This window comes from Protomyctophum parallelum, assembly GCF_964188405.1.
Source record: "Protomyctophum parallelum genome assembly, chromosome: 21".
In the NCBI taxonomy this organism is placed as follows: domain Eukaryota; kingdom Metazoa; phylum Chordata; class Actinopteri; order Myctophiformes; family Myctophidae; genus Protomyctophum; species Protomyctophum parallelum.
In genome coordinates, this window is record NC_139713.1 from 36,638,502 (window position 1) to 36,654,124 (window position 15,623).

The 15,623-nt window shown below is 42.4% G+C and overlaps 1 protein-coding gene across 1 annotated transcript in view; it reads left to right on the forward strand.

Annotated features, from left to right (window-relative positions):
• LOC310879189 (uncharacterized protein) overlaps positions 1 to 15,623 on the forward strand; it is a 131,276-nt gene that overhangs the window by 108,667 nt on the left and 6,986 nt on the right. The window contains exons 30-51 of the mRNA XM_083793650.1: positions 624 to 668; positions 879 to 923; positions 1,819 to 1,872; positions 4,849 to 4,902; positions 5,819 to 5,872; positions 6,172 to 6,225; positions 6,409 to 6,462; positions 6,629 to 6,736; positions 6,849 to 6,902; positions 7,266 to 7,373; positions 8,137 to 8,190; positions 8,288 to 8,341; positions 9,862 to 9,918; positions 10,408 to 10,461; positions 10,565 to 10,618; positions 11,283 to 11,336; positions 11,922 to 11,975; positions 12,848 to 12,955; positions 13,074 to 13,181; positions 14,031 to 14,138; positions 14,320 to 14,373; positions 15,237 to 15,299. Of these exons, the coding sequence (XP_083649776.1) occupies positions 624 to 668; positions 879 to 923; positions 1,819 to 1,872; positions 4,849 to 4,902; positions 5,819 to 5,872; positions 6,172 to 6,225; positions 6,409 to 6,462; positions 6,629 to 6,736; positions 6,849 to 6,902; positions 7,266 to 7,373; positions 8,137 to 8,190; positions 8,288 to 8,341; positions 9,862 to 9,918; positions 10,408 to 10,461; positions 10,565 to 10,618; positions 11,283 to 11,336; positions 11,922 to 11,975; positions 12,848 to 12,955; positions 13,074 to 13,181; positions 14,031 to 14,138; positions 14,320 to 14,373; positions 15,237 to 15,299 (1,452 nt within the window). The remainder of the gene's footprint in view (positions 1 to 623; positions 669 to 878; positions 924 to 1,818; positions 1,873 to 4,848; positions 4,903 to 5,818; positions 5,873 to 6,171; positions 6,226 to 6,408; positions 6,463 to 6,628; positions 6,737 to 6,848; positions 6,903 to 7,265; positions 7,374 to 8,136; positions 8,191 to 8,287; positions 8,342 to 9,861; positions 9,919 to 10,407; positions 10,462 to 10,564; positions 10,619 to 11,282; positions 11,337 to 11,921; positions 11,976 to 12,847; positions 12,956 to 13,073; positions 13,182 to 14,030; positions 14,139 to 14,319; positions 14,374 to 15,236; positions 15,300 to 15,623) is intronic.

The following is a 15,623-nucleotide window of genomic DNA, read 5'->3' on the forward strand; positions in this document are numbered from 1 at the left end:
CTCACTCACTCACTCACTCACACACACACACACACACACACACACACACACACACAGACACACTCAGACACACACACACATACACACAGACACACACACTGAACAGAACAGCAGTTTGTGACATGTATCGATCCCTGCACTGTTTCCACACTGCAGGCAATCTGCTCACAAGCATACTGACAGTTCTTCTCAGTCTCCGCCGAGACTGCATGAAAAATAAAAGCGAGCGAGATGCCGGGTGGAGTGTTGGGAAGTTTGCTTAGCCGACTCAGCCCTGTTCGAGTTGCAACCCGATATGGACAGAATAGTAAATCACGTTCTGGCGAGAGGGTTTGCCCCGACTGCCACTCAAAGTGGCTACTGGCCAATCACATCGCGTCCTTGCACTAGTCCTTGCATTGGTGTGTTCTTGCTTAATGTAAATCGCTCTGGATTAAGAGCGTCTGCTAAATGCCTAAATTGTAAATTGTAATTGTAAATTGCACTGGCCAATCACAGTGTGTCCTTGCGCCAATCAAAGCCAATCAAACAAAGCCATGGGTAAATTAACTGGAATAGGAAAAGGGTATGCCACCTTCGTCAAACTACAGTCATTTAACGCTCATCCCTCTCATTCTCCACAGGGCCCTGAGGGTCCTCCTGGAAAATTAGGATTTCCTGGACAACAGGTGAAATGATTGCTTTATGTATTTTTTATCATTCTCATGTATTTTACTGCTATACTTTCAGTATGTTTCTGTTCTGTGGCTGTTCAGGGCTATTAGCGGCACTGCAGTGTGACTTCTAATGCTGCAGAACATTCGTGTTCTATTTGTTCAATCCTGGGGTAATCCTGTAAGATATTAAGTACCATCATTGTTGTAACATCGTCACTACAGGGCAAGATCGGAGAATCAGGAGAAACCGGGGCCAAAGGTTTTCCTGTAAGTTCCTCTGTCTGTCTGTCTGTCTGTCTGTCTGTCTGTCTGTCTGTCTGTCTGTCTGTCTGTCTGTCTGTCTGTCTGTCTGTCTGTCTGTCTGTCTGTCTGTCTGTCTGTCTGTCTGTCTGTCTGTCTGTCTGTCTGTCTGTCTGTCTGTCTGTCTGTCTGTCTGTCTGTCTGTCTGTCTGTCTGTCTGTCTGTCTGTCTGTCTGTCTGTCTGTCTGTCTGTCTGTCTGTCTGTCTGTCTGTCTGTCTGTCTGTCTGTCTGTCTGTCTGTCTGTCTGTCTGTCTCATTCTCTCTCTCTCTCTCTCATTCTGTGTGTCTCTGTTTCTGAGTGTTTGTCTGTCTGCCTTTGTTACTCTCTTTTATATGAACATATACCGTATGTGGGTTTGTAAGTGGTTTTGTGTGTCACACACGCACACACACACACACGCACGCACGCACGCACGCACGCGCGCACGCACACACGCACGCACGCACGCACCCAATGATGAGAGAAACATGACTTAGCATCTCAGAGGTCACCCATAAAAGCACGTTTACAATGTTCCCCCCCCCCCATTTACTACGCTGGTCTCTCTAAACACTGTATGTTGGCCAGACCTGGAGAGCTTGTTTAGTACAAAGGTCTTAACATTTAAAGCATAATTGGTTTTGCCACTTGAGAGTTGCACATTGTAAACTGTCTAAATGTTGAATGGTGCTTCTGTTCTTTGATGCTGTAGTGAAAGGTTTACAGCAGCCCATGGGCGTGTTTGAATGTGCTTATTTTGAGTTCATTGCATGACATCTCTCTCTCTCTCCCTCTCTCTCTCTCTCTCTCTCTCTCTCTCTCTCTCTCCCTCTCCCTCTCTCTCTCTCTCTCTCTCTCTCTCTCTCTCCCTCTCTCTCTAGGGTATCCAAGGACCTTCAGGACCTCCAGGAGACAAGGGAATAGCCGGCGAGCCAGTGAGTCCTTCCTTCCTTTCACTATTCTTCTCAGTATCTTTGTATTTTTCAGTGGTGGAAAAAGTTCAATTTTGTTTTGGACTTAAGTAAAAGTATCAATACTAAAATGGAGATGTACTCTGTTACCAGTAAAAGTCCGGAATTAAAAATGTACTTGAGTAAAAGTACAAAAGTACTGGTATAAAAATTTACTAAAAGTAAAAGTACTCATTATGCAGAATGTCCCATTTCAAGTTTTCAAATCGAAAATAGCCAATCTACAACTAACTAGTAACTAAAAGTTTTTTAATAATTGTAGTGGAGTAAAAGTGCAATATCTGCCTATGAGATGTAGTGGAGTAGAAGAAAAAGTACTGAGAATTGGAAACTGTACTCCAGTACAGTGAAATTACCTCAAAATTGTACCTCAAATTCTTTCGCTCTCAAATGCTTCCTTTCTACCCTTCACAGCTTATTAAGCACTTTCAACCTGTGCTTTTATGCAAGTACAGTAGGTATCTGCCCCTGAGGGATAAACTGTTCATTACAAATGGAGAACAGCATGATATACAGCAGTGTGTCCAATGTCGGACAATGTCTTGTGAGCAAAACGTTGCAGTAGATGTCAAACATTGAACCAATCCGAGCGTGTACAGTACATGCAGCACTCTATGGAAACACCGCGCACAGGTGTAAACACACAACAGTGTTGTTTTTGTCGACTATGACAAAAAATGTTCGTCGACTACCTTTTTTCCCTGACGAAAACTAAATGGAAACTAAATGAAAACTAAGCTATGACGACTAAAACTAAGATTAAACATATTGACAATTTCGTCAACAAATAAAAAACTAGACTAAACTAGCCAATTCAGCAGGTGTAAAATCAATCATTACGACGGCATCAAGGCCCGCCAAAATACATTTTAGTCAGACTAAAATCTTATGATATTTAGTCGACTAAAACTGTACTGAGTACTAGACTAGACATGGAAATAAAAATGGCATAAACTATGAGTAGAGACATATTATCTATATATCCGCATATATGGACATGTATGAACCTGAATATGTCATATATTCAGGTTCAGCAGCATAGGCTATATTCTGCATATACTTGCCATATATTGGCATAATATTTTAATATATTAAAATTAAAACCATAGCACCACCATTAGCCTTCTCATGGCACACACCCCCTAGAAGGTGCTCGCGCACCACAAGGGGTGCATGCACCACAGTTTGTTTGTTTGTTTGTTTATTTATTTAACTATTTTATTTATTTGGGAACCACTGGTTTAGAGTAAAGTCTTTGGGGGGAAAAGGTAAAAACAGGAGCTTTTTTAAATTTTATTTTGCAGGCTAATGTTTTTTGGCCAGTGCTGTTAACTGAGGAGATTTCTCGTCCAGCAGCAGTGCCTTTATAAGTCATGTATTAATGTCTGTTAAAGATTTATTAGCCTGTATTAAATGTTTCCTGTGGGTCAGCCAGAAAAATGTCTCATTTTTCACACATCTGGTCTGGAATAGCAGGCGAGAAACAGGCCCGCTGGCGAGCTATAGTAGGTCACTGACTTGATAGATGTTCAATAGAGATGCAGGTTATTGAAAGAAATGCATCATCCGAGCACGTCAGGTAGAGAGGGATTTAGGAGGATTTCCTATTCCACTGTCACAGTGGTGTCAAAGTGGGGACCCAACTTCCAACATATTTTGCAGAAACTAAATCTACTAATCAAATGATTCCCGAGCGTGGCTCCTTGGCTGCGGCTCACTGCTCCAAGAGATGGGTCAAATGCGGAGAACAAATTTCACTGCGGTAACGTGTGTGACTTTGACTTTGCAGGGCCTGGGTAGGCAACCTGACCTGCACTCAGAGGAACGCACTTCTTTTTTGTCTTTATCTGTTGTGAGCAGGACGTCTTTTCTGCCAGTAGTACTATATAAATCACACTTTTGTGAAGTGAAGGGCGCGCCCAGAAGTTTGGGGGCATGTTGATGTTCTCTCGAAATTTTTATAAATGTAGTCTTTACCCTAAACAAACATTAAAGTCCATAGACTTTGCTGGCAAGTCAACAAACATTAAAGTCTTTGGCTGGCACAAATTACATCATAAGTTACCCTAAACAAATATTAAAGTATGTAGACTTTGGCTGGGATGGGAAATGTATTTTTAATTATAAGCGTTTGCATTGGACTAGTATTATGTAGGGACCAAAGGTAATTTGTAATAATCACAGAGGACGTCTGTTTTCTTTTATCTTGTGCGAATCGACCATGCCTGTAATTTGGTCTAATAATAATTTCAGGCCATATTAACTTACCATATTTCAGCAAACACAGTGGTCCTATGGTTATAGTAGTCCTGTGCAAAGTGTTTTTTTGTTTTTGTTTTTTTGCACTCCGTGTGACAGACTGACACAAGGACAGACATAGTCCTCCCTTCATAGGAGACGGTGTACACCGCTCAAAAAAGCTAAAATATCTTAACAATAACAATTTTAGCAAGGGATTAAAATTCAACTCATATCTGTACACTACACATGTAAACAACATGATTGGACCACTCCGGTCTTATCAGTCAGGTTGAGGTTCGTTTTAAAACTTTTATGTTTCAATCATTTCTCATTCTCTCTGGTTGGAATAAGTTTGAGTTGACAATATCAGTGGGATTTTAAGTAGAATAACCCCACAAATAAACTCTCGAGTAGGCTACACATAATATGATTAGCCTACTCGACTGAGAGTTTATTTATGGGGTTATTCTACTTGGAAGTCAGTCCAGATCTTTTCTTACTAGCAGTATACTGTAGCAGTCGGAACGCACAGAACATTCAATGATGTTCCATTGAAAATGAAGCTTTGTAGCTGCCAGTGTGAACACAACAGCAGACTTACATTAACTCTGTGGATGTGTAGGATACAGCAGACTGTACAATGCTGACATGGTTTTGATACTGCTGGTTAAACTCGATGCTTGTGTTGGTGTCAAACAGGGACCATCTGGGCCTCCAGGGACCATGGGACCACTGGGAGAAATGGGTCTGAAGGTGAGGAAATGATCCTCAAATAAGACATACTGTATAAACGGCATCATCCTCTGTGTTCGTTGAACTGTGACAGTACGTTTTAACAGCAGCCGACAGCAAGATGAATTTTCCGGAAGTGCATTATTTGTCTATGGGACCTGGCGACTACCGGCGATAGCAGGCGAGCGGCCAATAGTAAAAGTGGGCGGAGGAACGTCGCCCAAATAGATAAAAATAATTCATCTTTTCAGGCAATACTGGGCGATTAGGCAATTTGTCGGCTGATGCTCGCCCACTGTTAAAATGCACTGTGAGAGTGCAACTGAACATGTTCATGTCAATTTGTATGCTTTCTGAGTTACACACATGCGCACACGCAGGCACGCGCGCACACACACACACACACACACACACACACACACACACACACACACACACACACACACACACACATTCTAAGGCCTGACTCACACCTTTCGATCTAGCATACCATTGATGCATGCTAGATGTAAGCAAAGGGTTTGTTTACATCTTGCCCCAATGCATTTCCAATGGAAGTCACATGGTTTGACACAACATTTGTGTTGTACGGCTTTTGGCTGTGTTTCGACTGCCCCCCACCACCTCATACAACAAAAATGGTGTGTCAAACCATGTGACTCCCATTGGAAATGAATTGCGAGCTTGCATCAGTAAATAAGTCTCATGCATCAGCTATACATCAGTCTGTTGTAAAGGTGTGAGTCAGGCCTAACTTGGTTATGTGTGCTTGGCTTGTTGATTCTGAGCCAGGAAGACATCTGCACCTCATTCTAATGAATCATTAATGATCTCTGATTGAAATAAACCGTACTATTAAACCAATTAACCTACATTATGGATGATCCCTTTGACCTAGAGGAAAATGCTTCAACGATCTTCTGTGCCATGTTTACAGGGTCCCCCGGGCAAGGTGGGAGAACCAGGACTGCATGGTGAGGCAGGAGAGAAGGTGAGACACACGCACGTGTGAGCACACACGCACGCACGCACGCACGCACGCACGCACGCACGCACGCACGCACGCACGCACGCACGCACACACACACACACACACACACACACACACACACACACACACACACACACACACACACACATTTTTTTCCAGGGTATCAAGCTGTTCAAGTTTATCATTCAGGATTTATTGGTATACATAAATGGGCTTATTGTTACATGTGGTCCATTGTCTGACACATGTTTGCAATCATGTTGAAGGTAATTTACTGTCTTCTTTCCTGTTTGTGGCAGGGAGCTCTAGGGGCCATTGGGAACATGGGAGAGCAGGGACTAATAGGACCACGGGTCAGTATGTCATATAAAATCAATCATAAAGGATTCCAAACAATTTTCATCTCTTGTTTATTGTAAAGCATTTTGTAACTGTAATGGGTTCTATAAAGATCGTTATTACTAATATATCACTATCTATACAGACAGATCTTTATTAAATCCATCTTATTGCCATTATTATTCATGTTTATGCAGGGAGAGCTAGGTTTGGAAGGAGAGGCTGGTCTCGCAGGTCCTGATGGAACCAAGGCAAGTTATTTTCACCAGATGTAGTCGCTGTTAACAGCAACTGGTTGGTAGAGGCATACCACCATGATGCAGCGTTTTGAGTTCTGTCCAAGTCTAACACACTAGTATTCATGGTTACGTTACGATGCACATGCGTTAACGCTATTTCTGTCGTGTTCATGTCTAGGGTGAAAAGGGTGATATGGGCCAGGAGGGTGACAAAGGTGACAAGGGTGAAATTGGACTAAAGGGAAAAGAAGGCATGCCAGGAGATCCCGGACTTACTGGCGTCAGGGTGCGTGGCCTGTCTTAGTGTATTCTAGCATATCTTATGTTATCTGCTGTGTTACAATGCATGTCTAGGGCTGAAACCACCTACAGCTGTTCCTGCCTTTGTCTTCCTCTAGGGTCAAGAGGGCAAACATGGAAAGCTCGGAGAAAGAGGCAAACTTGGACCAAAGGTAATTGGGTCACACATGTTTTTCACCACTATCAATGTCAAAGACAATGGCTAGCTGATAGCCATCTATTTGGTCTGTCTGTCTGTCTGTCTGTCGGTCTGTCGTCTGTTAAATGTTTCCAGTGTGTTTTATACATATTTCACATGAATTCTATAATGGTCAAAGTCAAAGATGGGGCTGAAACCTAGCCAACATTTGGAGTCGTACATATATATATAAATATATCATAGACGACGGACATCATCACATGTCACATGACTCACGTCACACATGAAGACAGAGTTCCACATTAGTGTCATGCCGTTTACCATAACGGATCCGTATCCGGAGTTTTGTAATAATTGTGCGTTATGGCATGTCTAGGGGGCCAAAGGTCACATGGGTCACCTTGGAGAGACTGGACCCGTTGGGAAGACGGGACCGCCAGGGTTTGTGGGGCAGAAAGGGACCAGAGGAACCATTGGACCTGTGGTAATGTACACTTGTAATGCTCCAGAAAAGAACACCAAGCATGTCTAATATTGAACAGATTCTACAAATGTCTTCTAAATCCTGATTTAGCCTGATTCATCATACATCACATTTCGTGCTCAGCCAGTCAAATCATCACAAATTCGGGCCAATCACTTAACCCATTCTGACCTGAGATCAGATTCTACAAACGTCTTCTACATCCTGACAGTTTTCTGATAAAGCCATGTTTCTATGTCAGTCGTTCTTCGATTTTTCAAAAATAGCAGACCTACAAGCTCGTATCGCGCCACTCGGTGGCGCGATATGAGCTTGTAGATCTGCTATTTTTAAATAGCTAAAGCACGACATGATGCCAACACCAAAATGGGTGCCCGGTCAGAATGGGTTAAGGTGTCTTCACTTTTCTGCCCTCACTTTTATCTTCAACATGTACTTTGCTCAGCCAATCAAATCATCGCTATGGGGGTGATCAGCCAATCATCAGCCAATGTTTGTGTTCACACAAACCCAGAAAGCTGGGCATTGGAGGGGAGCAAAACAATAAATATTTAATGTTTTATGTGGTTAATATTAGATTATAGAGATTATGCACATTGAGTGGGTATAGTGTCGTTTAACGTTGTTTAATGCAATCAGATAGGACTTTTCTGTTTGAATGTATGGGCTATCAAGGCCAGGAAATTAGTTTTCTGACACTCAGTAGTCGTTCATACCCTCTATTGGTAATATGACTGAAGATATGATGTATTGATCTCTTCAGGGTGCTCCTGGTCGAATGGGTCAGCATGGCGAGGTTGGCCTGGCTGGTTATGAGGTGAGTTTACCTCCATGCTGCAACACTGTCATGCATATCAAGTCAATTAGTTGTAATTTCCTCTCTCAACCCACCGGTCTGTTTTATGACATCACAGGGCCATCAGGGAGCCTCCGGCCCACTTGGGCGTCCAGGACCAAAAGGTGAAAAGGTACACTGTGTTCCCTTTGTGTCTAAAGCTGTTGATCTCCTTGGTTCTACTTTTCAAGGGGTAGTTAATGCATGGTGAGCTGGTCATGGCTGAGAAATGATCCCTGACACGGTGATTAGAGCCTGACGCCAAGCAGAGGGGTCTTTATCACCCGGAAGGGGTTTATAATGGTTAATTATCCTACTTATTACCTGGCTACTTAATAAAGAAATGAATAAGTTGACACAAAATGTAACAACGACATTATTTCATTGGTTGAATTGCTTATGGTAAAGAAGATTGTCCATTAGAGATTATGCCAGGTGAGTCCAGTACAATACGGTCGGCCCGGAAAACCTTAGGAAATGTTAATAAAATATGAATCAATATTACAGTATGTTACGGCATTACCTGTTTCTCACCTCAAATGTCTTCACAATTATTCTTTAGTGTAATGTAAACATTCATTATGTTTTTATTTACATGGCTGTCATGTTGAATACAGCAAAGACCAATTAAGCACCAAGATTTGATTGATCGAAAGATTGATTGATTCAGGTGCAAGCGGTTTGCTATCAAAAACAGACCGCTGAATTCACTTGGCAGCGTGATGGATAAATAAAATGGGGAAATGAGGTGGCAAATATTTTATATCAAACTATTCATATAGTTGATGCCTCTTTCACATACCAAATATAAATTGCACAATATTTAATAATATATATCACTTTCTGTGTGGAAGTACTCTTGGCACAAACAACATTTCAAAAATATATATTATATTTAAGAAATATATATTACTTATTTTCTTAAACCACTCCCAGAGTGTTATGGATCTTAACTCCAACCAGATTTCCATATTGTCTGGATTGATCTCAATAGATTAATTTTTTAATTGCCACATGTTTTTAATTTGAGTTGTGAATCAAACATCCCAAGAATACACCCCTCTCTCTCTGTAATCAGTTTATACTCATAAAATGTGCTTTTGATGTCCTAGTGTTTTCTAAACGAACCTGCCATAAACACAACCAGGTTTAGTTTTTTTCTTGCCCAAAGGCAGACAAACCGCAAGGAGAAGTGGCTTTATATTATACTAAATAGTATTACACATTTAGGTTTTTTTCCAAACAAATCAAGTATGCATTTCAAGCCGTACAAAATAAACCTAATTGAACTCCGTAACTCCCTCCCCTTCTACCTATCAAATGTAAGCTTTTTCAAAAGATTTAAGGGGTTTTCTAAAAGAAATTCCAAAATATTACAGAAATCAGATCTTTTCTTCTTCTTCCCACAAACAGCTAAAATAGCCGATCTACAAGCTCACAATGTGTCACATTGTGATGCACTGTGATCAGTGTATATTGGCCATTTTAGCTGCTCTAAATGTTTTGTATGTTTTGTATTATGTTCTCTTTTGGGTCATGAGCTGAAAAAGCTTGAACCACTGCTTAAATACTATCCATAATAAGATCTTTAGGAGATGTTTAAAAGGACTAATTCAGTGATTGATGTTGTGTTTATTTTGTGTTCTTCGGCAGGGCGAGCAGGGGGATGATGGGAAGGTCGAAGGCCCTCCTGGTCCTCCGGGTAACATTGTGAGTAGCTTTACGTTCACTTCATTCTATGGTTTTCAATATGTTTTTTTTTTTAATCAGTGAAATAAATGTACTCAGGTGGCACTAAATGCAACTCTTTCATTCGATTTCTTTGTCATGATATATTCTTCAAAATGTTGGTTATCAATATCATTCATTCTCATTCATAGCATCGTATGCTAGCTATGGTTTTTTATCTTGCACTTTTCTAAGCAAAGATTTGTGGTCCGGTAAAGGGGGTGCTTGGTTTCAGAAATCAGGGGCCAAAACTAGTTTGAGAACCACTGTATAGTGGAAGGTTTATAGGCCGAAAATTAAGCTGTTAACTTTAAGTCATGATTTTACACTACAGTAATAGTGACACTACAGTAATAACATAATGCAGCCGAAGGATTAATTTAGCGACATTTGTACACTCTCTCAGGGTCATTAATGGAAAAATGATGATTTTACTTTACATGTTGGTCACCTTTTTCTCTGTTTTACCAGGGCACTCCAGGTAATCTGGGAGAGAGAGGTGAATCTGGAGACCCGGGATACATTGTGAGTATAAATATTCATACCGTCAGGTCTGTTAATTAGTATCGATGCATAATGTAGTAATAGTATAATAATGTGATAGTAATCTAATCTCACTCTCCCTCAGGGACTGGATGGTCTGGATGGATTAAGAGGCAAAGCCGGGGCCCCTGGATTACCTGTGAGTGTGGACATTTATACTTGTAATTTCCCTACACACGACACACACGTTCCACCCCACCACAGACGGTGTAGTGCCCGGTGTCGAGTCGGTCAGACGGTTGTCCAGAACCGCCCCAAAAAGGCCTCTGCCCGGGCTGTGGACAGGGCCCCTGTCCACAGCACGTCTGCATAGACTCCATATTTGAGCATGCCTGACAAAGAACTCCATATATGGGCATAAAAGGGACACAGACATAACATCTGGGGGGGGGGGGGGTATGCATTTCCAACTTGCATCATTCCAAGTAGGAAAATAGCTGATCTTACAAGCTTGAGCTTGTAGATCAGCTATTTTTGCTATGACAGTATACGCAATGTGGCCCTCTGGAGTGAGTGTGGAAATATACTGTAGTGGCTCTCCATCGGCAAAGTTGCCCACCCCTGGTTTAGGCTACATCACAGTGTACTACAGTATATTATACTCAGTCTTATGCAGGCCCTGCCATGTTTTTAAGCTGCTGTAGTTTTGAACCTACTTTTTAAAACAAACTACAAAATCAGCCTATTGTTTCATCGCCCACACACTTTTACAACGCCTAAACGCACTAGTGGTCACAATTGCGGTTGCTGTCTTTTTAGATGAACATTAATCATATGTAATCATTATAATTGGTGACTTTCAGGGACACGCTGGTCCTCGTGGGGAACAAGGACCTAAAGGTTCCAAAGGAGATCAGGTAAGATCAACGCAAACCCTGCTAACGTACGTGCGTTAATGCAATTGTTCTGTCAGCGCTGGATCTGGGGAACTCCAGGGGGGGGAGTAGAGGGGGGGTGTGTGTGTGTGTGTGTGTGTGTGTGGGAGTCAACGCTAGTGTCGCCACTCTCTTACTATAATACTCTGGGTTAGACAAACCTCTCCACCAATAGTTTTCCTATATGATAAAACATTGTTTTAAAAAAGAAATGTCACGCACATATTTTTCCAGTGCATATGGCAGGCCTTGTTGACTGATTTGGAAGAGATTTTGAAGGTCTGGTTCCAAAAATGAGCCAGTATTTAAATTATATTTACATTAGAATGAATAAGCCCGGCTGGAAAGTGTCTTAAGTATTAGTGTCTAAGTGGGAGAGGGCGGGGCTTTGCTAAAGGTGAATTGAAATGTTGACCCTCTCCTGTTTGACCTAACCTGCAGAAACACCAACCCAAGTCAACACATCAGCTCTGCCATGTCCTATTAAATATGCATGGTCCTCTCTCTCTCTCTCTCTCTCTCTCTCTCTCTCTCTCTGTGTGTGTGTATGTATTCCTTTCTCTTCAGGGTCAGAAGGGAAAACAAGGTCAGAGTGGACAAAAAGGGACCCTAGGAACCATGGTAAAGCAATGATTCCTGTTTCTTACTTGGACCACATGTTTTCAAAGGGGGCGGGGTGGGGGCATAGGAAAGGAGACAAATATGAAATTAATGTGTAAATAAATTATGTGCATGGGACTTGTCCCACCCTTACGGGCTCACGATTCGATTCAAAATCGATTTTGAATCGTGATTCTAATTCAACTCGATTTTAGTCCACATATCAGTCACTAGTACAGTACTACATACAGCAGAGCAGGTGTCTTTCTCCGTTGTATTTTGCAGAGAATTTCAGCTTTATCATCAATTTAAACTTGGGACTAACATTATGTCTTTATGAAAAGGTTTACTAAGGTAATAAAACATGTGTAAAGTCGAGTCAAATTGCCATTGACTTCAATGGGATGAAATTTTGTTTGCAGCCAGAGGGGGAGAATCATTCTGCACCAGCTGCTGCTGGGCCATTAATGAGAACCTGCATTACTTACGCATTGGCTTCATGCCTGCTTCCGCATTGGCTTCAATCTGAAAAGTGGATACAAATTTGTCCACGAGGGGGAGTCACGCAGCTCAACTATGCTCACCTCTATGTTATGTTTGGAATGCAGCCTTCCTCAGTTGCATAGGCACTGGAGGAGAGGCACAACAATTATTGCGGAAATAACAGATCTACAATCTCACAATGTGCTGCATTTTTCATCAAACATGAAACATAGATCTGAAGATCTGTATTGTTTTATTTCATGTCTCGTATTGTTTCTTTTGTGTCTTTGTATGTCCTGCATTTTAAAGTGGAAAAAACCCCACAATTTGGTCCTGCCTTTACAAATTGGAACACAGCACTGGGTTTAGTTATCACATCAGCTGTTCTGATGACATGTGGTCTTCCTTAGGGCTTGGGTGGTCTTCCTGGTCCGAGGGGTGTGGTGGGTCGAGAAGGACAGGAGGGTGTGCCCGGTACCGACGGAGTCCCAGGAAAGGATGGCAGTAAAGGCATGCCGGTGAGGCAAAAAGACTTCTGCTTTATGATCATTTGTTGGCTTGCCTTTGACAGTAAATGCATTGTATTTGTTTTCATCCATAGCTGATTATTCTCTGTTTTTTTTGGTTGTGTCATAGGGCGAGCAGGGTGACGACGGGGAGTTTGGTCTCCCTGGAAAGCCCGGTGCGCGTGGTAAAACTGGCGGTCCCGGACTTCGAGGTGATCAGGGCGGCTTTGGGCCAAAGGTAAGAGAGAAAGGGAGCAGCACACTTGGTGGTGCATTTTCACATTTCAACCTGCCGAGAGAAAGAGACAACCAGGTGCTCACCGGGGACGCACAAGTCCGTAAAGTTAACCCATTCTGACCTGAGATCAGATTCATACGAGGTTTCCGCCGGACACACACTGGTCTGATGAACCCATTCTGACCTGAGATCAGATTCTAAAAATGTCAGTCGCTCTTCGATTTTTCAAAAATAGCAGACCTACAAGCTCGTATCGCGCCACTCGGTGGCGCGATATGAGCTTGTAGATCTGCTATTTTTAAATAGCTAAAGCATAACATGATGCCAACACCAAAATGGGTGCCCGTTCAGAATGGGTTAAAATAGTAAAAGGTGCTCCTGGATCGGACGGGATAAGAAAGCCATCAGATTAAAAAAAATGGGAGATCCGGCCACTCAATGTTTAAAAAGAGGGAACAGACTCACTCGGTCTTCATCAGGGCAGACCTTTCAACCTGCGTCGTGGACTCGTGGGCAATGTCTTCATAGGCAAAGTATTTATACAAATGTAATGAAAATGGCAGATCTAAAAGATTGCAATACAATGGTCTGTGATGTGCCATGTTGTGAGCTTGTAGATGGCTATTCCCTTTGCCTCTTACAATACAGAAGGAGGTTGATTGATTATCTCCTCCCTCCCTCCCTCACTCACTCACTCACTCACTCACTCACTCACACACACACACACACACACACACACACACACACACACACACACACACACACACACACACACACACACACACACACACACACACTCACTCACTCACTCACTCACTCACTCACTCATGTATTAATTTATTCATCCAGGGTGACAGGGGCCTTCCAGGTCAGGCTGGGCCCTCGGGGAAGAGAGGCTTTAGGGGCGGAATGGGACTTCCAGGCCCACAGGGTGACAACGGGCCTAAAGGACAACCTGTAAGTAGCAACTGTTGATCAATCTTAACACTTTGTAATGACAGTGGTGATATTTGTGGTGATGTGTTAGGAAAAATGAAAAGGAGAGCACTTAGTGTTTTCACAACATTCATAGAGGCACCACAGTAAGGATGACACAGGTAAGAAAGAGATGGCCTACTGATTATGTCTGTTTTTGCAGGGTGATGCCGGTGAATCAGGATTTCCGGGAATTATGGGCATTTCGGGACCAAACGTAAGTTATGCACCCACCAGGTGCCGCTCTGCCTGCGTTCAATTGGCTGAATGCAAGTAATTATTGACAGAATTATTGACAGAATACAGTAATTAGACAGGAAAGTGGGAGATAGATGGGGAGTGACACGCAGCAAAGGCCGTTGGGCTTGGGATTCCAGCCTGCGGCACGCCGTCCGGCTGGCTTGGCAGCCTAGGTGCCCAGATGGTTGAGCTAACCGTCTGAGGCGCGGCGTCACATTCTAATGCAGCTCGAAAGCCTATTCTAGAATCTGGCTCCGTGGCGTGCCTCGCTAATCATTCGACTCTTTTTTTTGTTATCAATTGTTTTTTTATTTATTCATGACAAAAACAGTACAATTAAGTATACTGGCATTATGAATGAATAAAACAGGATATATGTAGTCAAAGTAAAATAAGAAACATAAAAACAAACAAACAAAACCTAATTATTAGACTCTCGTCCCCAACCTCCCAGTATCAAATCCGACTGCTGCCACAATTTTTCCAACAACCGCAGACTTTTTTAACAGCGTTGGAGCCGCGCCGTCTCAAGTGAACTTGAGCCAGCCAAAGTGAGCGAGTCTCCATGCCGAACGTTCGAGTTATGTTCCGATACGCACAGAATCGTAAATCATGTTTTGGGGTGAGCATTTGCCCTGAAGTCCCCAGCTCTCACTCAAAGTAGCTCAAAGTGACTACTGGCCAATCACAGTTAGTCTTTTCCGGGACTTGTAGAACTATCACGCCACACCAGACCCACCACTCACATTTCCCTCCACATTTACAACCAATGAAAATATCAAACCACATTATGAATTGCCTCGTAAGTGGATTCTAAAAATGTCTTACTATTATTTTCAGGGGCCTCCTGGAGACTTTGGGCCAAAGGGCATTCAGGGACCAAAGGGCCCAGTGGGTGTGATGGTAAGCAGAACACTGACCTCAAACTCTGCTATTCTGTCCTAGACTTAATACTTAATACTACTAAATGTTTTAGTGTTAGTCTAGTTTTAGTAGTGCATTTTTGCAGGCCTTGATGGTGTCGCAATGGCTGAATTTACACTTGGTTGCATGCTGAAAATAGCCTATCTACAAGTTCAACGCCTCGCAGCACGACGCGTTGTGAGCTTGTCGATCGGCTATTTTCAGCATGCAACCAAGCATACAATGACTTTTCTTTTACTTGATCTCTTGTCCACTAGTCTCTGTCTGACATCTTTGTTTAGTTTTCATTTGGTATATTTAGTC